The sequence below is a fragment of the Dendropsophus ebraccatus genome, chromosome 1, assembly GCF_027789765.1.
Source record: "Dendropsophus ebraccatus isolate aDenEbr1 chromosome 1, aDenEbr1.pat, whole genome shotgun sequence".
NCBI lineage: Eukaryota > Metazoa > Chordata > Amphibia > Anura > Hylidae > Dendropsophus > Dendropsophus ebraccatus.
Window position 1 is genome coordinate 12,802,931 of NC_091454.1, and position 23,685 is coordinate 12,826,615.

General features: G+C 44.2%; 1 protein-coding gene across 1 annotated transcript; it reads right to left on the minus strand.

The window, feature by feature from the left end:
- Positions 1 to 10,784: 10,784 nt before the first annotated feature.
- LOC138789032 (E3 ubiquitin/ISG15 ligase TRIM25-like) lies at positions 10,785 to 12,965 on the minus strand. The gene has a single exon (XM_069967548.1). The coding sequence runs from the start codon at positions 12,493 to 12,495 to the stop codon at positions 10,888 to 10,890; it is 1,608 nt and encodes a 535-aa protein (XP_069823649.1). The 5' UTR covers positions 12,496 to 12,965; the 3' UTR covers positions 10,785 to 10,887.
- Between the last annotated feature and the right edge of the window lie 10,720 nt (positions 12,966 to 23,685).

Consider the following 23,685-nt stretch of genomic DNA (forward strand, 5'->3'; position numbering starts at 1 on the left):
ATGTTCACGTAATGTGAACATAGCCTTATAGAGGATAATTGCCTCATGGGGTTAGTAAATAATTCTCCTCACGCTCTAAGGGCCGAGTAGCCCATGCTTCATAATGTGTTATTTCTAAAAGAAATCAACAATATTGCTTTAATCTGTAAATTTTAAGATTTATTTTATTCTATTTTCTGAACATGCTTATATAGGCAGCTATTTGGCTCTACTCTGTCAATAGTAGCATGGAGAAAGGGGGAAAAGATTGGTGCTAGATTGTGTTCCCATATATCAAACACGTTTTCTGAGGTGTAATGGACGTAATAAAGGTGAGAATAGCCAATAGAAAAAAAAAGAACATTATCGCTCTCAGTGAAAGGAAAAATAGCAATCCTACAGAGATGATTTTCTTTTTCCTTTGGGTCAAAAAAAGTAACAAGGAAAGGTATAAAATTTTAAGATTTCAGGACAATTTAAAGAGACATAATTGTGAGGGTTTTTTTTTTTGCAGTTTCTAAAAACAGAAAATGCTTATGGTTGTGTTTAACGAAAAATCTCTGATGATACATTCCTATTAAGTCCTAAGCTTTAACCAACTATCTTCAACGCTATTTACCCAAAATACCCATAATACAGCATGAAGGGGCTCGGTGAAGGTGGCGGTGAAGGTGTGTAAGTGTCTGATGGGGTCACACAGCTCATTATAGAGATTTATGTTCCTCATCAGTGCAGGTCGCTCCTGATACTCTTCTCTGCATACAGGACAGGAATAAACTCCAGCCCCGTCCTGTGTATCCAGCACACGACCAATACAGAGCCGGCAGAAGTTGTGTCCACATCTCAGCATTTACAGGATCCTTAAACACAGATAAACAGATGGAGCAGAGCAGCTCGTCTCTCAGAATAGCAGACGCCATGGCTGACAGAAGAAGGAAGAAACGAAACTAAACGCCTGACACCAGCAGAGTTGTGGTCACACCCATTCACTTAACCCTTACTAACTTCAACCTGTTTTGCTATGCAGTATCCCAGAGCAGGTGTGCCACAACCTGTTGTCAGGTATTAGGTATATGTGTCACACTCTGGGATAAATTGTCTTCTCTATTCCTGCCATTTGCATGCACTGTATGTTTGTGTGCAAGGCACAGCTGAAGGTATAATGAAGGGTTAAATATGCAAAACAAGAGTCCGTGGAGCCTCGGTTGCGAGTCTCAAAACACGGGATAGCCAGATATCTCTAGCCTGTTGCCACGGGGTGCCTCCATGATGGGGAGAGCACCACACAACCCTGATAGGTAGCCCCTTAAGTCCCACTCAGTTGCGAGTATTGGAACATAAATTGGGAAACAACAGGGTGGCCCCTTTTTGTCAATGGCTAACTCAAGGTGCGAGTATTGCGATAATGACAAGGGCTTGCCAAGGCAGGCATCCAGCCACAGACAGCTGTTTCAGGGTATTTGCCCCTCGTCAGTGTGGAGCAGGATTCTGGCTAGTTGGGGCAATGACAAATCAACCAACAAAACACAGTAATCACTGAACTCACTGAGTTCAGTGATTACTGTGTTTTATAATGAAGGGTTAACATTTCCCTTATTGCTGCTCTCTTGTTACCGATCCTTATGCTGATTATCACACACCACACAGGCTTATCAAACAGTTACCTCTTGTTCTAGAAGCTTCCCCACCAATCTGAGCTTAGTCCCGTCCACTACTATTTAAGACCATATTAGTTTCTGGGTGGGGTGCTCTCTCTTGTTATCTAGTCAGTGTAGAAAGAGTTTACAGAGATTGCTGTTCCCGCTGAAGGTGTACTCCAGGGCCTGGCCTGGAGTCCAGGTCCCCTGACAGGGACTCTATGCTGTTGATTCTTTCCAAGTGTTATATCCCAAGAGTTATTCACTGCTAAAACCTAAAGGTGGGGTAACCACCATCCAGGGTACAACTTGTCTATGTCAGGAGTGACTATCCTTTCTAGTCAGGACATTCCAAGAAAGTATTGGTTGGTCTACAGCGGAGCAAAGAGCAGATAAAGCCAAAGTGCTCCGTTGCTCTTTGCTCAGCCATCTCAGGAAAATTAAGTTGCTTGCTACGGCTGGTTCTGCAAGCCCGGGATTCGTTCTGCCAGTTCTGGCACTTTTCTGGCAAGTGGCGTTATCTTTCCAAACCGTGAGTACAGGTTTCCTCTATCAAGACCTATTCACTGAGCCATGTTGCCCTGTCAGAGTACTGCATTACTTAGAGCCCCTCAGTAGCCCCCTAGCCGTCACAAGGCAAGCCTCACTTCACCACTACCCAACTTACAAACTAAAGCACAAACCTGGCAACCCCAAGTTACTGAAGTTACACATGAAAATTTTGCATTAAAAAGGGTGAAATCTGCTGTAAAAGTCTGTGGCATTTCTGCAAAAAAAGAGCAAATAACATGGGCTTTTACCTAAACAGCCGTAAGGGACACCAGGGGACTCCTTAGCTGAAACTAGAAAAGGAGGGGGTGTCAAGATGTAAGACTTCATTACGACAGATGAAGCATGGGTTTTACAGGCCACAGTGAGTGGGGCCTTGTCCAGGTATCAATGGCAAGGCGCATGCCCACCAGATCAACCAAAAGCCAGTGTGCTCAGTTTATCTTGTATAACAGTACGAACAGGTCAGCAAGAGTCAAAAGTTTTCATTGCTCCGAATCTCATTGCTGAGACTCCCGCCGATCAGCTGGGAAATTGCTTTTTGAGTACAGAAAGAGGCTATTTTTGCCTAATAAACCTATTACAGAGTTTTTTTTAAATCACTTGTACTATTGATTTCTGCCCAAAAAAAAATAAAATAAATGGCAGTTACGCTTTAAAAATACAAAAGCACTGTTTGATATTTTACACTGTTTAAAATTAAAGGAGAAGTCCGGCAAAATTTTTTATTAAAGTATTGTATTGCCCCCCAAAAGTTATACAAATTCCCAATATACACTTATTACGGGAAATGCTTATAAAGGGCTTTTTTCCCTGCACTTACTACTGTATCAAGGCTTCACTTCCTGGATAACATGGTGATGTCACTTCCTGGACAACATGGTGATGTCACTTCCTGGATAACATGGTGATGTCACGACCTGACTCCCAGTGCTGTACGAGCTGTGGCTGTTGGAGAGGATGATGGCAGGGGGACACTGAGAGACACAGGGCACTGGAGGGACACTGAGCATCCCCATGCCATCATCCTCTCCAGCAGCCACAGCCCACACAGCTCTGGGAGTCGGGTCGTGACATCACCATGTTATCCAGGAAGTGACATCACCATGTTATCCAGGAAGTGACATTACCATTTTATCCAGGAAGTGACATCACCATGTTATCCAGGAAGTGAAGCCTTGATGCAGTAGTAAGTGCAGGGAAAAAAGCACTTTATAAGCATTTCCCGTAATAAGTCTATATTGGGGATTTGTATAACTTTTGGGGGGCAATACAATACTTCAATAAAAATATTCGCCAGACTTCTTTTTTTTAATGGCTTTTTTACAAAACAATTTACATGACTACATGTACCAACGTGTCTGACTGTCCTGAAAAGTGTAGAGATAGTAATAGTAGTACAGTATGGAACATGATGGACAGGGCAAGAGATGTGCAGCTGTGTAGGGTAGTATTGGTAGTAGTAGTAGCGGGTGTGGAATATAATGGACAGGTGAACAGCAGCAGTCTTATCATAGTTCCGGTATAACTAGCCAGGCCCCACTTGACAGATTAGTTTATTGGCATCCGCCCTATATGTGTGGAAATCCCTATGGATCCATGCCTGATTCATATTCATCTTCCTTCTGCAATCATCATCCATACAGGTTCCAGGATTAGCACAAGTGTGAAATCTGTTCTTCTTCCTCCACCCCTTGTTGCCTCAGTGTGAGTGTTTGCTACAATATACTTATCTGGGGGGGGGGGGGGGGGATGATATCATTGGTGTAGCTGTTCAGCTGTCCAATCAGATGGCCTTTTTGAGGATTTTTGTCCTTAGGTGAGGCAAGTCACTGATGACCTGACAGTACCTGAGCTCACAATAACACATGCTACCTGCTGTAGTGGTCTGGTGTGATCACTGACCACTGTATGCTTCTTGTACAGACAGTCCAGCACATGTGAGGTATTCCAGAAATATGGAATGTCACAGATGCTAGTCTTCATGCTTTATTGTAAACAGAATCATGGAAATTCAATCCAGGGATACATACAGGTGAGCGAGGACGAACAGAGAGTGCATATCAGCAAATATGCAGTGCTGCGGTCTTCTGTACTTTCTTCTAGTTGGACATGCCAATGTGAGTTTTGCTGCCATCTAGCTGTACACTTTGAGCATAACAAGTATAACTGATTAAAGGTAATGTTCCATCAAGTACATTACCTGGTTGGCGTCGGCGCAGTGATCCCAATCCTTTTTTCAAAATGCTGCCGGGTTCCCGCGCTTGCCCTCGTTCTCTTCCCATGCATCAGCTCGGCTCTATGCACTGGAGACGGCCCTCGGTGCCCCCCAGTGTGATGATATCCCCTCCCCTCTGTGATGTGGCTCCATAACAATCAAAGGCTGATTTCTACGGCCCAGAACAAATAGACCCCACTATACAACTTCCTCAGTAGTACAGAACATAGCACTTGTTCATTAGGATACATACCGGCACTACCTTACACGGCTTACTATAGGAGACCGGCTGAGGCTTTACATGAATTACAGGGTCCTCCTCATAAACAGATATATGTAGTGCACAAACATCAACAACAAAAAGTATAAAGTTGGGGGCACTCACCTTACTTGCATGTAGTCTCTATTTCGTGTAGAAAACTTAAAATCCAGCAGTCATATTCATATCGGACGGCAAACACTTCTTTCTATTCTCACATTTTATAGGAGGTCCACAAACACAGTAACACACAACAACATAAATATACAAGAAAATAGTGGTTTATTACACATGGACTGTTACATCGGCTTTTGAACACAGCAGATATTACAGGCGGAGATGTGACTATACAAGTACAGAGGATACACCAGAGCCCTGGAGACATTCAAGGCACTAGGAAAGTTGAGTGAAAACCCCTGTGACAATGTAGTCATGTTGTTTGTCACCCAGGGCTGTTTCTAGGTAATTTGAACTACAGGGCAAAAAAAAAGTCAAATAGTGACTCACAGGTGACGTCTTCTTTGATCTGAGGCGTTTCTTTCCTTTTTCTCCATCTGGCCCAGACCACCATGATGATTTCTTCCAGGTACAATTCGTCTCTTCTGAACCTGCAGACAGACATCTTAGACTCCGCACTTTTACAACTTCCACATTTTTGTGTCATGTGCAGTGAAGTCAGTAGGTATGTGGGTTGCCCCCTGTATGTAGGATCCCCTGCTGTACCCCCATATAGTAATAATTCCCCCTGTGCCCCTATATAGTAATATCCCCCTGTGCTGCATTGGGCATAGTAATAATCCCCCCTGTGCCCCTATATAGTAATATCCTCCTGTGCTGCATCCGGCATAGTAATAATCCCCCCTGTGCCCCTATATAGCAATATCCCCCTGTGCTGCATCCGGCATAGTAATAATCCCCCCTGTGCTCTGCCCTTAAGTAATATACCCCCCTGGGCTCTGCCCCTTAGTAACATCCCCCTGGGCTCTGCCCCTTAGTAATATCCCCCTGTTCCCCCCCTTAGTAATATCCCCCTGCCCCCCCCATAGTAATATCCCCGAGTGCTCCCCGCTTTAGTAATATCCCCTTGCCCCCCCACCCCACATAGTAATAATCCCACCTATTTTGTCACCAATATTAATAATCCCCCTTGTGCTCTTCCCCCCCCCCCCCAAAAAAAAAAAAAAACAAACATTGTACTCACCTTAATACAGCAACATCCAGTGGGTCCCTGTTTCCTCTTCAGCCTGCGAGGAGCAGGCCGCCGCTGCCGCCCCCACACACATCATCTCCATCCAGCAGGCTCAGTGATATGACGTCACTGGGCCTGCTAGAGGGAGAGGTTGCGTGAGGGGGCGGCGACCTGACAGGTGCTGAGCGCTCGGAGGAGCGCAGTCCCGGAGGGGGGGAGCTGAGAGACCGGCTGATCGGGCGGCCGGGGCGAGCGATGAGGCGGGCGGCGGGCGAGTGATGAGGCACGTTATTGATTTATATGAAATGCACACTAAATAATTGTTCATAATCATATCTTACACTTTACGTATTTTTAGTCTTTATTCGAGTGATTATGGTTTTGTTAATGGTTCAGGGAAGAAAAAGAGTGCTGCACCTCACACCTATGGCTGATACTAGTACCTCTCGGCTGCATAAAAAACATCAGAATTCTGTATGTGAATTGATCAAGCCATACTGCCCCATGTACCTCGTGCCGGTATCTGATACACATGGGTCCCTACACTAAGTCCACACCGTGCCGGTCAGTGGCCACCACCCCCGCAGGCGTGCACAGTCAGGGAACGGGAGGCCATGGAACGGCCCTGCAACCCCCATGCCACAGGACCAGACCCAAAAACACCACACCAGAACCAAGCACGCTTTGCGGGGTTGGCGGTCGTCGACCGACACGGTGTGGAGTTAGCGTAGGGACCCGTGTGGACCAGAGGACCTGTGCGGTGGTACACGGGGCAATATGGCTTGATCAATTCATATACAAACACTCTGGTGTTGATTTTTAATATAGGCCTAGCGGCATTAGTATCAGCCATAGATGGGATGTGCAGCCGTTCCATTCTCTCCAGTTCATGGTTTTGTTAATTGTGCACATTGGCACTTTATATTAAGTATTAGATGTGCTAGAACACTCACATTACCTGTCACTGTTCAATATGAGCAGGCCCTCCATAGATGAGATAGTTTATAGTGGTTTTCTTTCTAAGTCCCCATTTGCGGCTGTGCGCATGCCCTGGGATTCAGGGCAAGGACGTCAGTTCCCACCGGCCTCTGAATCGCTGTGCGCATGTCCATGTGGGTTCCACGCCATGGATGTGCGTTTCAGCGATGATGTGACGCGATCTCCGGCCCTCCCATGACACGCGCCGATACCCCGGAAGTGGTTATTTTATACGATATATAAAGCACGAAGGACAGGGTGATAGACACGCCCCCTGAGGAAGCGTAGCCACGCGAAACGTGCGTAGGGGTCAAGTACTACCACACTGCCATGGGTGAGTCAATGTGATTTGATAGATTTGTGTCTACAAATAGTGACCAGAATTATGTTTTATTCCTATTTTGGGAGGCCCTCTATTATGTATTAGAGATAGTAATACACAATTGACTGCGGACATTAGGCATTTTTAACCAAGTATTTCATGAGTAGAGGCGGTGTGTTTGTAGGATGCCATTTTGTAATCTTTTGTAACTTTTTTTGAATCATGTGATATATGTTGTTTTTAAATTTTTATGTGAAAATTAAATTATGAATTTCAGCTGAAGCCTTGTTTTTGCTCTTTTTGTATACTATCAATGTACTTATAGTTATTTATTTTCACTAACATCTTAGATCTTATTAGTTTTACTAAATGTTGGGTTGTTTTAAAGGGGTAGTTCAGCAAAAAAAACAACCAAAAAAACTGGTTTTCAAATTAACTGGTGCCAGAAAGTGCCAATAATTTGTCATTTACTTCTATTAAAATTTTTAAAAAAAGTCTTCCAGTACTTCAGCTGCTGTATGTCCTGCAGGAAGTGGTGTATTCTTTCCAGTCTGACACAGTGCTCTCTGCTGCCACCTCTGTCCATGTCAGGAACTGTCCAGAGCAGCAGCAAATCCCCATAGAAAACCTCTCCTGCTCTGGACAGTTCCTGACATGGACAGAGGTGGCAGCAGAGAGCACTGTGTCAGACTGGAGAGAATACACCACTTCATGCAGGACATACAGCAGCTGATAAGTATTGGAAGACAGGAAATTTTTTTTTTTTAGAAGTAAATTACAAATCTTTGGCACCTGCCGGAATAATTTTCGCTTTTGCACTTTAGTTTTTTCCTTCCCAGGTTTAAAAGGCCATAACACTTGCATTTGTTTCACCTACAGACCCACATGAACCCTTATGTTTTGTGAAACCAATGGTACTTTGCAATGACAGATTAAATTTTTCCATAAAAAATGCTGCGAAACCAGAAAAAAATTATTTGCGTGGGGAAATTGAAAAAAAAAATATAGTTTTCTATTCAGGGGGTTTTGTGTTTACGCTGTTCGCCCTATGATGAAACTGACATGTTATCTACGTTCCTCAAGTCTGTACAATTAGAATGATATGTGACTTCAACTTTTATTTTATTTGAGGGCTTTTAAAAAATTTAAACCTTTTAAAATTTGTTTAAAATTGCTCTATTCTGATACTTATAACGTGTGTGAGGTGTAAATTTTTGCGCCATGATCTGTACTTTCTATCAGTCCCTTGCTTGCGTATTTACAACATTTTTTTCTGGATTTGATGTGACAAAAAAAATTAGCAATTTTGCACTTTGGTGGGTTTTTGCTCTTACATCGTTTATCGTGCGAGATAAGGAATGTGATAATTGAATAGTTCAGGCAATTACGCACCCCGCAATCCAAAATATGTTTGTTTATTTGTTTATTTTTATTTATAAATTGGGGAAAGGGGGTGATTTTAATAAAAAAATTTTTTTTACCACACTTTTTTTTTAATAGATTTTAGTCCCCCACAGGACTTTTATTATTACTGCAGTAATCTATCCTAGAGATCAGAGCAGTATAGTTAAGCACTGATCGATTAGATCAGTGCGGTATTACTCTGGGCTGCTGCAGCCCAGATCTATGGATTACTGAGTCGGGATCAGCGTCAGTCTGACGCTGAGCCCTGGCCCAGTAAGAAGAAGGGATCTCCCCTCCCCTCCACGATCACATCTTTTAAAATTTAATAAGCAAAACAATAAAATACATAAAAGGGTAAAAGCACTGTACTTTTACCCTTTTATGTATTTTATTGTTTTGCTTATAAAATTTTATAATATCTGTCTCTTGTGGTGGATGACCTGCGCCTACTCACCTGTGTTTTAAATTAGGTGGATTGGAGCAGGTGTGGTTTCTGTTTCATAGGATATGGCATCCATGTAGACAGAGCACACACTTTCGCCATAATGTTTCTTTCGACAAATGATTACTTTATTGGTTTATCATAAAGAAGCTTTGGACATAATGTATATTGGAATGTTTAGCCTGGTGGATGCACTCTGTTAGATTTTGTTGTTGTATTCCTTTATCTGTATAGTATTAAAGGACAACTCCGGGCAAAATGTATTTTTTAATATGTTATCACATAAGGAAAGTTAGACAAATTTCTAATATACACTAATTATGGGAAATGCACATAAAGTGCTATTTCCCTCAATTTAGTAGATCAGATAGACTTCAATTCTCCCAAAAAAACAGTGACGTCACGAATCAGAGCAGGGCTGGGTGTAATTCCTATGAAGCGTCCAGCAGGGGGCGCAGTGTATGGAGAAATTACACAGTAAGAATAACTATATCACAAGTACCAGCAGCCCCATCCACGGCACATAGGATGGGGTTGCTGGCACTTGTAGTGCCCCCCCCCCCCCCCCCCCCCGAGGGACAGCAGACCCCAGACCGGCGTTTCGGCCCCCCGTGCGGACAGCAGACCCCAGACCGGCATTAGCCCCCCCCCCAAGGAGCCCATAGCTTACCCCCAGCACACCGCCTCCCCCGGGTGCCCCCCTAACCGCATTGCGAGGAGGTGCACATCCTCCTGTGATGTGGCTTCTCCCCGCTCTCTCTTCTCTCGCTGCAGTACGGGAGAGGAGAGAGAGCGAGGAGAAGCCGCATCACAGGAGCATGTGCACCTTCTCGCAGTGCAGTTCAGGGGGCACCCGGGGAAGGAGGTGTGCTGGGGTAAGCTATGGGGTCCTTTAGGGGGGGGTGTCGCTGCTCTGGGGTCTGCTGTCTCACGTCAGCAGACCTCAGAGCAGCGACCCCCTCCTAAGGAACCCATAGCTTAACCCAGCACACCTCCTTCCCCAGTTGCCCCCCGAACCGCACTGCGAGGAGGTGCACATCCTCCTAAGATGCGGCTTCTCCCTGCTCTCTCTCCTCTCCCGTACTGCAGCGAGAGAAGAGAGAGAAGCCGCATCACAGAAGGATGTGCACCTCCTTGAAGTGCGATTCGGGGGGCACCCGAGAAAGGCGGTGTGCTGGGGGTAAGCTATGGAGTCCTTGAGGGGGGGGAGGACGCTAGTCTGGTGTCTGCTGTCCGCACGGGGGGGGGGGGGACGCTGGTCTGGGGTCTGCTGTCCGCACGGAGGGGGGCATACAAGTGCCAGCAGTCCCGTCCTATGCACTGTGGACGGGGCTGCTAGCACTTGTGAAGGGTGGTAACTTGGGGGTCTTTAGAGGGTGTTCACTGGGGGCTGCTGGCACGGAGGCAGCTGCACCACAAGTGGATGGGGCTGGTGGCACTTGTGATATAGTTATTCTTACTATGTAATTTCTTCATACACTGCGCCCCCTGCTGGACGCTTCATGGAAATTAAACCCAGCTCTGCTCTGATTTGTGACATCACCGTTTTTTTTTTTTAGGAAAATTGAACTCTGTCTGATCTACTACACATAAATGCACTATGCGCATAAATGCATTATGTGCATTTCCCATAATTACTGTATATTAGAAATTTGTCCAACTTTTTATATGTAATAACATATTAAAAAATACTTTTGCCTGAACTTCTCCTTTACGCGACGGTGTCTGTCGGTATATTGTGACTATTGTATTATGAATATGTGAAAATAACCACAGACACGCTCCGGTTTGTTTGCTATTTAATCATTTATGTATATTTCAATTCTTGATAAAACTTTAATAAAGAGATTGAAATAGAAAATGCTTATAATTGTGTTTAACAAATAGAAAATTCTGATTACAGATTTATTTTAGGTTTTAATCCTTAACCAACTATCTTCATAGTGTCCACCACTATTTACCCAATATACATATAATACAGCATGAAGGGGCTCGGTGAAGGTGGCGGTGAAGGTGTGTAAGTGTCTGATGGGGTCACACAGCTCATAAAAGGACAGCTGCCCGGCCTCATAATCCAGATATATCCTGACTCTATTACTGGAGATCTGGTGAGGTAACTGGATCTCTTTTCTATCATGTATCACTGAATACTGATTAATATACTTCCACATACACCAGGACTTGTTATTATTTCCAATGATTGACCGATATCCCCTCCTGCCTATACTGGGATAACACATCCCCACCCTCCAACTCCCTGATCTACTGATCTCCACATCCCAGTAATGTCGCCCTGAAGAGAATCTCCTGCTGCTCATCACCTGATAACAATACTGGAATCTCACTGCTGTTTCTGGACGATTCTGCTCCTCTCGTGTCCAGGTTGCAGTTTTCAGGTCGTCTGATATAAGGAGATTATTATGAGCTGTGTTTAGATCCAGTAATATGTCTGCAGGATCCTCCCCATAGATCCCAATCCTTATACCTGATATTATGTCACATAATGTGCGGAATGTGTCTGAGATCACAGTCATATCCAGATCATCTACATCATGGGTCTGTCTATCATGTCCCTCTGTGTCCTCATCACCTCCCCCCTCCTCAGGATCACACAAGTCACCGATGTCTGGTTCCTTTAGGACAGTCAGTGGATCCGCCATGTTACACAGCTCCTCAATGTGCCTCATCTTCCTGGACAGCTCGTCCTTCTTTATTTCCAGCTGCTGGATCAGAACAGACAGTGACAGTGACTCTTCCTTTTCCTGCCTGGAGATTTCCCTCAGAGCCCTCTTCTCCAAGTCGTCCAGCCGTCTCCTGATGTCTGTAAACAGGGCAGTGACTTTCTCAGCTTCTCCAGCTGCTTTTCCTTGAGCTTTTCTCCTGCGCTCCTCCACACTTTGGACTCTTTCCTCAGTCTCCTCTCTCTTTGTCATCAGTTTCTGGAGAACATTTCTCAGTTTTTCCTTCTTTTTTTTAGAGGCCTCATCTAGTGACTCCATTTTATGTCCATTGTGTTCTCCAATCATATAACAAGACACACAGACACAGTTGGCGTCCTTAGTACAATAGTACTTTAAAGGTTCCTTATGGACAGAACATTTCCTCTTCTCCAGGGAAGTGCTGGGCTCAGATAAGACGTGTTCTGGTGACTTGCTGTGAGCTCTCAGGTGTTTATCACACAGAGAAGCCTCACAGTGCAGACAGGATCTCACAGCAGGTACAGCAGAGTCCACACAGTAAGTGCAGCAGATCCCGGTGATCTCCGCTTGTTCTGGCTGAGTAACCAGGAAACGTTCTGCTACATTATGGAGATTTATGTTCCTCATCAGTGCAGGCCGCTCCTGATACTCCTCTCTGCATTCAGGACAGGAATAAACTCCAGCCCCGTCCTGTGTATCCAGCACACGACCAATACAGACCCGGCAGAAGTTGTGGCCACATCTCAGCATTACAGGATTCTTAAATACAGACAAACAGATGGCGCAGAGCAGCTCGTCTCTCAGAGTAGCAGAAGCCATGGCCGACAGAAGAAGGAAGAAACGAAACTAAATTCCTGACACTGAATACCCAGCACAGTTGTGGTCACACCCATTTACTTAACACCTTAATAACTCTGTGACAGTGTGCCTGGCTGTGGAGCCCTTAAAGAGGTTGTGCCGGGAAAATTAACATGTCCTATATGATTTGACCCGTGGTTGTATTCATAGCAAAGAAACCGGGGGCTAGATACAGAGATTGGCAGGGGTACAGAGTTTAGACCCCCCTGCGATCTCTTACTTGTCCCCTATCCTGTGGCATTCATTAAAGATGAACTTTCTGGTCATGATTTGCCCAGCAACGGACCACATTATGCTGGCCACTCATATTAACATCCGCTTTGCTGAATGGCAGCAGGAGATGCATCAACAGCGAGAGCCTTCCCATCTCTACCAAGTTCTTTGGTTGTCTCCAGACTTCCAACACCCACTCCAGCCTGCATCCACGGCACTACGGGAAGAGCCCATGCACGTTGAAAGAACTGGTCTATCTGAAGAGGAAAAGACACGTCATCAGAACCTGAGTCTGTGTGTCTACTTCAGGGCCAAAGGGCACAAGCTGAAGGAGTGTCCTATCAATCTGGGGAACTCCAGAGCCTAGGCCTCATAGGACCAGTGAACCTGGGTAGTGAAAATTCCAGAACCTAGGAAGCGAGAACCTTTACGTATACGCCTTGGATGTTAACAGTCTTCCAACACCCACTCCAGCCAGCATCCATGGCACCACGGGAAGAGCGTGGTCATGATTTGACAAGCAGCTTGGAGGACCTCATTATGCTGGCCTCTAATATTAACACCTGCTTTGTTGAACGGCAGCAGGAGATGCATCAGCAGCGAAAGCCTACCCATCTCTACCAAGATCTTTGGTTGTCTCCAGACTTCCAACACCCACTCCAGCCTGCATCCACGGCACTACAGGAAGAGCTCATGCACGTTGAAAGAACTGGTCTATCTGAAGAGGAAAAGACACGTCGTCGGAACCTGGGTCTGTGTGCCTACTGCGGGGCCAAGGGGCACCAGCTGAAGGAGTGTCCTATCAATCTGGGGAACTGCAGAGCCTAGGCCTCGTAGGACCAGTGAACCTGGGTAGTGATACCTCCTCTCTTGCTTTGATCATGATGGTCACCCTGACCCTTCCCTCTTGAACCTGTCTGCAGATTGCAGACTTTATCCATCTTTCCCTTGTTGTCCGGTACAATCTGCCTGTTACCCCACTGGCCAAGTCCCTCTCCATCTCTTGTCAATGGGCAAGTTCTCTTCTGTGTCAACCAGCACTTCAAACTGTCTCTTTGCATGCAGGTGGGGGTCTTATATTAAGAGAATGGTTTTTTTCCCCTGGCTCAATTAACACTACACTTCTGGGTCTGCTTTGGTTGTGGACAGCAATCCAATGGTTCCTGTCTCCTGCTTTCACAATCACCTCAACTATTTGGATCCTCATCAAGGAGCCTGAGATGTCTATCCTTGCATGGGGGAGGAGAAGAGGACTATATAATAAACCATCCAGCAACAGAGTCTTAACTCCCTCAGATAAGTTTGTGAGAATAGAACTGTGAACGCTTGAAGCTATACATGCTGTATTTTCGAGAGACTTAGGTCTCTAACATCAAAGAACTCACACAGGAGAGACTCACTCAGTACTATATCTATTAGGACATAATGACCTTGCTAAATGATTAGAGCACTGGGCACTGTTATGCTCTGGTCGCAGATACTTAATGAATGTAAATGTAATAGAGTCCTCCTCTTTCTTCTAATACAGTGTATAGAGTCATGGTTCTCTATTGTTCTCTTGAAAAGCTGGGGGTAACGGTGCTCTATGTTATTTGATGACCTTCCTTGATGTATGAAATTCTCTTTTCTTTTTACTATCATAAAGCCTGGGGGATTAACTCTTTAGCATATTAATTGATACAGTATTGACATCTTTATATGTGCTGGGTGTTGTTCTCTAGCTGTATTCTTCCTACTACTGATTTTGGGAGGAGGAGGGAATGGTGATACATGAAAGGGGATAACAACTGTAAAGGTGCACTTATAGCTCTGACAAGGCAATACAGTCATAAATGAAGTCACTCCTTGTCTCTCATTAGATTCTAGTATAAAGGTTGGGTATCTGGAGCGGTACATTTAGATGCTCATACCATATACTGACTTCTGAGAGAAAAAGGTGATGGAATAAGGTACTGTAAGCACCGAGGGAAAATATACTGTGTCTTGCAGAAAAGACTTAATAGAACAGGTTTACTTTTTCTTTTCTTGGCCAACCCGATATCTAATGTGTTAAATGTTAATTGGGATAGGATTTGAATGGTAGTGGTGAAGTGATCTGACTGGAATTTGTCTAAATCGAAGTGTAATGCCATTTAAAGCTACCACTAGAAAATCGGGTGGATCTCAATCGCTAAATAAATTTTTGAAAACCCCTTCTCCGATGGCTAGCAATAAGACTCTGGGCCAAAAGGCTAATTCCCCTGCTCTGTCAAAAGAAATTCAGGGTGTAAGATTGGACGCCCTAGAAATCAAGGGAGCCGGTGGTGGTGCGGGCCATGATGAACTTTCTCCGTCTGTATTGGAGCGTATCTTAATGGAGGTGCAGAAGTGTAATAATGGTCTGCTGGAGGTTAAAGAACAGATTGGTGGGCTGGTGAGCGATTCCTCCATAATCCGTGATGATTTGAATAAAATAAGGGACCGCATAGTAGGTGTGGAGAAGGCGGTCCCAGGTCTTAAAAAACAAATGAAGGAGGTTCTGAGTAAATTAGATATGCTGTCCAAAGACAATAAGACACTACAAGATAAAGTCACTGATCTAGAGGAAAGGTCACGCCGGTCAAATATTTGGATCCTGGGTCTGCCGGAAGGGGTAGAGGGAAATCCCCCGGAACAGTTTATTCATAGGTGGCTAGAAGAAACAGTCTGAAATGAACACTTATCGAGTAACTTTAGTATTGAGAGGGCACACAGAATTCTGAATAAGGCACCACCTCCGGGGGCACCCCCTAGGACCCCGATAGTCAAAACTTTGATGTCAAAGGATAGGGATACCATTCTCCATAAAATGAGGGATTTAAAGAATGTATCTTTCAATGGACAAAAGATTGTTCCCAGACTTATAAATGAGAGTCATTGATTTGGGTCGGGCGGGGGGGGGGGGGTGGAGGGTCTACCCGGGGGAGTAAGTAAAAGAGTAGAGGTTCGCGATGTTAGGTGAGCCAGCTAGATGGGGGGGATAAGGGAGGGACTATGGGCTGGGCAGGGAGTTTGGGCTGGGGGAGGGAGTTTGGGCTGGGGGAGGGCGGGCACCACGGGGACCAGGAGAGAGGTGGACGGAGGGACTTTATTTTATTTTTTATTTTTTTTGGGTGGATTCTACGGTTTGCTTCTCTCCCTTTCATATGATAGACGATGTTTAAGATTGTTACATGGAACATTAGAGGAATGGGAGAACGTGAACAACGGATTGCTATTTTTGATGCAATCAACCGACATCTACCTGCAATTGTGTGCCTAGTTGAGACGCATTTAATTTCAGAAACCTTATATAAAGTGCGACTTAGGAGGGCTGCATTGGAAATTCATTCATACTATTCTACATACTGGTCAGGTGTCTCGCTGTATATTCATAGACAAATAAATACCAGGAAAGGGAGAGAAGGGTAGATAATAGAGGACGATTTATTTTTCTTTATGGTGTTCTAGAAGGTGTTGAAGCCGTCTTAGCCTTCGTGTACATCCCCCCTCATTTTTCTTTTGAAGTTCTACTTATTCTGATTGTTTTTTTACACAATAAAGTTGGTATCCCGTTAGTTATTAAAGGAGACTTTAATGTGGTGATGAATCCTGAATTAGGTAGAAGCAGTGGTGAGAGACGCACCTCTGTGCAGCACTCCCCCCTAGCAAAACTAGCTCGGGAGGTGGGCTGGACGGACGTTTGGAGGTCTCTGTATGGTAGCGAGAAAGTTTTTTCGTGTTACAATACATTTCGCAGATCTGCTTCACGTATAGATATGTCACTATGTAACCGCGATGCCATTAATTTTATTTCTCACATGTCCTATGGAGTTAAAACAGTATCAGATCATGTACCACTTTTACTTTCTCTTGACCTTGATGGGGTTCGTATACTTGGGAGGAGAGTGTTCCGGCTTAACCCATACTGGTTAAATTTTATACACACGGAAGGGAATATTGGCATTGAGATTCGAGCCTTCTGGCAGATCAATAAAGGGTCTGCTCCAATCCCGATCATCTGGGATGCCTTAAAAGGCGTTTATTAGAGGTTTACTGTTTAAAGAAATTCAGATTACTAAATGTAAATTTAGAGCTAGAGAGACGGAACTAGAGGATCGGATAGGGAAACTGCAGTCTGATTTTTATGGAGACTCCTCTAAGGTGAATTTCCAATTACTAAATGAGGCCGAGGAACAATACTCAATTTTTATGCAGGAAAAAGCACAACAGAAAATTTTCTTTCAGAATTACAGATTTTTTATAGAGGGAGGAAAGCCGAATAAAATGCTGGCAGACATTGTCAAGGCTCAAGACACTAGGGGAGCCATAGAGGAGATCCGGGATAAGTCAGGAAACTTGACTAGAGACCAATCTAAGATAAGAGATGAGTTTATGGATTTCTATAATAAGTTATATACTGCTGAAAAAGAGGCCACAGAAGACCAACTTAATGATCTTTTTTCCGGGCTAGACCTCCCTAGCCTCTCTCAGGAACAGAGATCGGGTTTGGAGAGGGTGATTACTATATCTGAATTACAAAATACACTGAGTGGACTTCCTAACGGCTCGGCCTCTGGTCCAGATGGACTTCCGTCCGAGTTTTGTAAAAAATATTCTGGATATATCCTGCCAATATTCCATGAAGTGGTTACTGATGCTTGTGCTACAGGAAAATTACCAGTTTCTAGGCTTGAGGCTACAATAGTCGTGTTTCCTAAGAAGGACAAAGAAATTAGAGAGATTGACTCTTTTCGGCCAATTTCTTTATTAAATTCAGACATAAAGTGGTTTGCTAAAATTATTGCCTTAAGATTTAGAAGTGTTATCAGTTCCCTAATCCATGAAGATCAAAATGGCTTTATGCCAGAAAGATTGGCGTTTATTAACATGGAAATCAGGAGGAACAGGGCCCTGCTGCATCCTGTCGTTGGATGCTGTCAAAGCCTTTGACAGGGTTGAGTGGGGCTACCTCTGGAGGGCCCTCGAGGCTTTTGGGGTTGGGTCAACTATGATTCAATGGATTAGGATGATGTATGATTCTCCCAGGGCGAGACTGGTGGTCAATGGTGACCTCTCTGGCGGGACCAGGCAGGGATGCCCCATGTCCCCCTTTCTCTATGCATTATACATTGAACCCTTGGCAATATTTGGTCTTAGAGGGCCTCAAGGGAAAATAATATTACATGCGGATGGTATGTTGATATCGGTCCGGGATCCTCGGAGGGCCATCCCTAAGGTGATGGAATGTATTGCAAAGTTTGGGTTAATTTCTGGTCTGCAGATCAATTGGACTAAGTCCTCCCTCTTGATGGTTGGACAGGATGATCATATGCCTGACTATGGGTTCAAGAGAGTAGGGGGAAGATCAATGTCTTAAATACCTAGGGATAAATCTGACATCAGATCCCAAAAAATTTGTTGAATATAATTTAAAGCCGTTGCTGTCCAGGTTGGAAAAAAAAATAGAGATTTGGCTGAGACTATCTCAGGCAGACCGTATGTCTTTAGTTAAAATGGTTTTACAACCACAGATTCTTTATGTACTCCGCTCTACTCCTATATGGATCCCAGACAAGTGGTTCAAGTTGATAGAGGTATTGCTGAACCGGTTAATATGGGGATGAAAGCGAGTTAGGATACGTTACAGTCATCTTACAGTGTTAGAGAAGATAGGGGGGCTATCACTGCCAGATTTAAAATTTTATTTTTTGGCAATTCAGCTACAGAATATTTTAAGAAACAATTACTCAGTAATAGGGTCTCATGTTATTGGTCCGAAAAGAATTTCTCATAGAAACCTTTTGAGTGCACTAGATACAGGTAAGAATGAGGAAATAGAGATGACATATCGGAGGCTATGGAGTAAAACATGGAATAATGTTAAGAAGATATGTTCAATTAAGGGGAGCACTATTCACCCCACTATGGGATAATCGGCACTTAGCCGAATTAGCTAAGATGGACACTAAAGAATTCTGGATTAAGAAGGGTATTATGGAGGTAACACAGATATTTGAAGATGGATCCCTGCTGAGTTTTGAATCTTTGCAAGGAAAATTTCCACTAGAAATACAGCACTTGTTTTATTATTTGCAGCTTTGTCACGCAGTTAGATGCGCAAAAGAAAAGTAAGTATTTACTGTACAATCACATGAAGTTATCACTAATTTATCCCGTCCTAGGGGGAATAGAAGAGGTGAACTGGGGAATTTATATAAGTTTATTCTTAACACCTACACGGAAAAAATACAAAAGGAGAGTAAATATAAATGGGAACGGGTCATTGACACAATTTCCGAGGACGAATGGTCTAATATTACAAGCATGAGTAAAAAGGTCACTGTTAATACGAATCACCGACTGCCACAGTTTAAAATTTTAAAAAGAATATATTATTCTCCATATACTCTTTATAAGATGGGGATAAACCCTCTGTCAGCTTGCTCACGATGTGGAGCACTAGAGGCTAATGATGTTCATTTATTATGGGAATGTAGAGTGATACAGGGGTATTGGAGCAAGATAGTGGATAGGATCCGAGATCGCATAAAGGTGACTGTTCCCTTACTTTGATTCTGGGCTGTACTATCTATATTCCCGAACAACAGATTATTATAGCAAAATTACTGCTTATTGCAAGGATCATTTTGATGAGACACTGGATTGAGAAGGATGCCCCTGCTACTCAGGAATGGGAATAACTGGTTGATAAAATATATAGATATGAAAAAATGTATTATTCACGTAGTATAGTTGGTTTGAAATGCCATCAGAGAATGTGGCAAAGATGGCATCGATAAATGAATCCTGTGCTTAGGCAACTTTTGAGTAAATATTTTAGTTGTTTTTTTGTTCTTGTTTTTTTTTCCTTTGGAATATTTCGTTTGTTTATTCTTTTCCTTCTCTTATCTCTCTCACTGGTCCCCAGGGTTGGGGGGGGGGGGTCTGGGGTTTTGTAGGTAATGTCATGCGTGGTGGAATGATACATGGCACTGGGGCATGGGTCTTATGTTAAAATATAATGTGTATATATCCAGATTATATAAGGATGTTTTATTTTTGTACATCTGGATTTTGGGATTGATTTACGGGCAAGATCTACCCTTGTGCGAAAATGTATCTGTATATATTGGCAGGGACTCGGGTTGTGCTGGTCCCTGCTTTGTATGTAAATATTTTTATTGAAAAATGTAATAAAGAATGATTGAAATAAAAAAAAACTATTTGGATCCTCCAAACTGCCTGCACTCTTCCATGACTTTGCAGATGTCTTCTGCAAAAAAAACAGGCAAAGTCTTTCAACGCACTGGCTGAATGACCCATGGACTTGATGCTCGGAACTTCCCTTACTTGTGGCAGGGTGTACCCTCTGTCATGGGCCCAAGATGGAGATCTCAGCCTATATTAATGAAAACCTTAAGAGGGGTTTCATCTGCAAGTTATCATCTCCTGCCGGGACCAGCTTCTTTTTTTGTGGACAAAAAGGATGGGTCCTTGCGGCCTTGCATTGACTACAGGGGCCTGAATAAGATTACCAAGATATTCTCTAAACTGGATCCACCAGAGCAGAGCTGAGCAGAGAGCCATGGCTATCAAGTTAGCCTTAAAAAAATTGGGAGGCATCTGTTGGAAGGGGCACTCCATCCAGTGATGATTTATACAGATCGCAAAAATCTTGTTTATCTGCAGCCCACACAGCGCCTAAACCCGCCAGGCCCGCTGGTCCCTCTCCTACTCGTTTTAATTTCGCTCTCCATTTCCATCCAGCAGCCAAGAATGACAAGGCTGACGCACTGTCTAGGGCATCGGATGCCACAGACTCGATTCTAGATCCTCAATACATAATTCCCATGGTGCCTCGTCACAGCGGCTTGGTGAAATTAAGTGAGATCCCTCCAGGCAAGACATATATATATGCAAACATGCTCAAGTAAACAGATTTTGAACTGGGGTCATGCCTCCTGTATTGCTGGCCATTTGGGGGTAACCAGATCCCTCAATCTCATCTCCCAGCATTATTGCTTAAGATGGCCCCTTGCCCGGACTGTCCTTGCAATAAGAGCTCCCACCAAAAGCCTGCTGGTCTCCTGTTGCCACTTCCTGTGCCTGAGGCTCCCTGGTGTAATATTGCCATGGATTTTGTCACTGATCTTCCCCTCTCTTCGGGCTGCTTTGTAAGTCGTAGTAGACCGATTTTTCATTTCACTCCTCTTTCAGGCCTTCCTTGGGCAACCGAACTAGCTTCCCTAGTCATTCAACACATTTTCTGTCTACATGGTATGCCAATCTACCCATCATTCATCCTATTTTCCTTCATCCATCCCTTCCTTGGTTGAACTTGATGGACATGTGTCTTTTTTCAACCATACTATGTAGTTATGTATGGTCTCCGACATGGGAGTTCAGTTCACCTCCAAGTTCTGGCATGCTCTCTGTGCCCAGTTCCAAATTAAGCTGCACCTGTCTTTGGCCTACCATCCCCAATCCAATGGCCAGGTGGAACAGGTGAATCAGATTTTGGGCAACTATCTTCACCACTTCACCTCAAGCCATCAAGATAATTGTGTTTCTCTGCTGCCATGGGCTGAGTTCACTTATAATAACCACTCTAGCAGGTGCTCCCTTCCACATACTCTACGGCCAGCATCCTCAAAGTTCCAGCCACTGAGAGCCAAGTTTGTGATTTTAACCAAATTTGGCATCAAGTTTACCAAACCTCGCCCACATCAAAAGACATGCCGATAAGTAAACACAGGCCTTCACCCAAATTCCAACCTGGGAACAAAGTGTGTCTGCCGTCTAAGAATATTTGTCTATGGGTCCTTAGTTTGAAGTCGGCACCTCGTTACTGAGAACTCTTTGTTCTAAGACAAATTAATCCAGTTTCTTGCAAGCTCTGTTTGCCTTCATCTTTGCACATTCCCACTTCACACGTCTTTCTAGAGAAGCCATTTGGGCTTTCTTGCTATTGTCTTTTTCTAACAGCATTAGAACTTGCTGGGCCACTGTGATTGTCCCAACTTGCTTCTCCTCTTCTAGAGTGTCTTCCTTCAACATCTGGTGTGTGGTCAACTCACATTCTCATGTCGGCTTTTCTGCAATGGCTGATTTCTACAACCCAGAACAAACTGATCCCACAACATGACTTCCTCAGTAAGAACATAGCAAATTTCTCTTTCTTCTGTTGAATAGCCATGTCTCCTCCTCTTTCTAAAGTTCTGATATCTCTATACAGGTCCTGTCTCTGGCTCAGTGTAACAAAACTGTTCTCCTTGGCTCTGCCTCCAATGTTCTTGGGACCTGTTCCGCTTTAAGGCATGGAGCCACATTACATATTCGGACTCTCACCACTCACTATTGAACTTTGGTAGATAATTCATCAGACCTTCCACAGAACCTTCATATGTTCAGCTGGAGGATCAGGTTATTCCTTTAGGGCATGTGCACACTATGGATTCCAAGTGGAGAACTTCAAGCAGATTCCGACGCACACCCCCACTTGACGTTCCACCTGTCCCATAGGCTCCATCCTATGCTCAGGCAGCTTCCGCCGTCCGCCCAAAGAACTGCCATGTCAGTTCTTTGGACAAACGGCAGAATGTGCCCGAGCATAAAACGGAGCCTATGGGACAGGCAGGACTTCAAGTGGGGTCGCGCGGAAAACTTGTTGTTGCTTGTTATTTGACGTGGTTATTTAACATTTAAACCACAAAGACATATATTTATGTAGGATTACATAGAAACTTAAAAGATTGTCGGCAGAAAAAGCCCCCCTGCTCCATCTAGTTCTTATTGTCTCAGGATAGATATATGTATATCTCAGACAGGTTTACATTCCATTCCTGCAGATTTACCTACCACCTCTGTTGGAAGTTTATTTCGAGCATCCACTACTCTTTCAGTAAAGTCATATTTTTTCATGTAGCTTCTGATCTTTCCAATAACCTCGAAGTGTGCCTCCTTCTCCTTGTGTTAGTTTTTTTTTTCCTTCTGAATGTTATTTAGTTCTTTAACATATCTAGATTTCCATCTTGTCCCTCCTTTCCCTTCTTCCCTCCAGTAACATATATAAAGGTTTCCATCATGTCCCCGCTTTCCCTTCTTTCCTCTAGACTATACAGATTTAGGTCTATAAGTCTTTCCTGATGGTTTATGTCTGACAATCTCCACCATTTTTGTAGCCCGTTGTTGGACCCGTTCTATTTGATCAGTTTCTTTCTGTAGGTGAGGTCTCCAGAACTGGACACAGTATTCCAGATGTGATGTCACTAGAGCTCTATATATACAGTCTAGCATACCATTATATATACGGCCCAGCATACCATTATATATATACAGCATACGATTTGCTTTCCCTACTGCCTGGTTGCACTGATGACTCATTTTAAAGCGACTCTGTACCCACAATCTGCCCCCCCCCCCCCAAACCACTTGTACCTTCGGATAGCTGCTATTAATCCAAGATCTGCCCTGGGGTCCGTTTGGCAGGTGATGCAGTTATTGTCCTAAGAAACAACTTTTAAACTTGCAGCCTGTGCTAAACGGGAGTATCTGTGCCCTGACTTTGCACCACCCCTCCGTCCCTCCTTCCCACCCTCTTCATCATATAGCTCTTGTAGCAGGCTATATCCCTCTCTGTACAGCAGCTCATGTAGCAGGCTGTCTCCTCTCTGTATAGCAGCTCATGTAGCAGGCTGTCTCCTCTCTGTAGAGCAGATCCTGTAGCAGGCTGTCTCCCTCTCTGTAGAGCAGCTCCTTTAGCAGGTTGTCTCCCTCTCTGCATAGCAGCTCATGTAGTAGGCTGTCTCCCTCTCTGTAGAGCAGCTCTTGTAGCAGGCTGTCTCCCTCTCTGTAGAGCAGCTCCTGTAGCAGGCTGTCTCCCCTCTGTAGAGCAGCTCATGTAGCAGGCTGTCTCCCTCTCTATAGAGCAGCTTTTGT

Coding starts and splice junctions, on each gene's coding strand:
- LOC138789032 (XM_069967548.1), bottom strand. CDS start 12,495: ATGGCTTCTGCTACTCTGAGAGACGAGCTGCTCTGCGCCATCTGTTTG.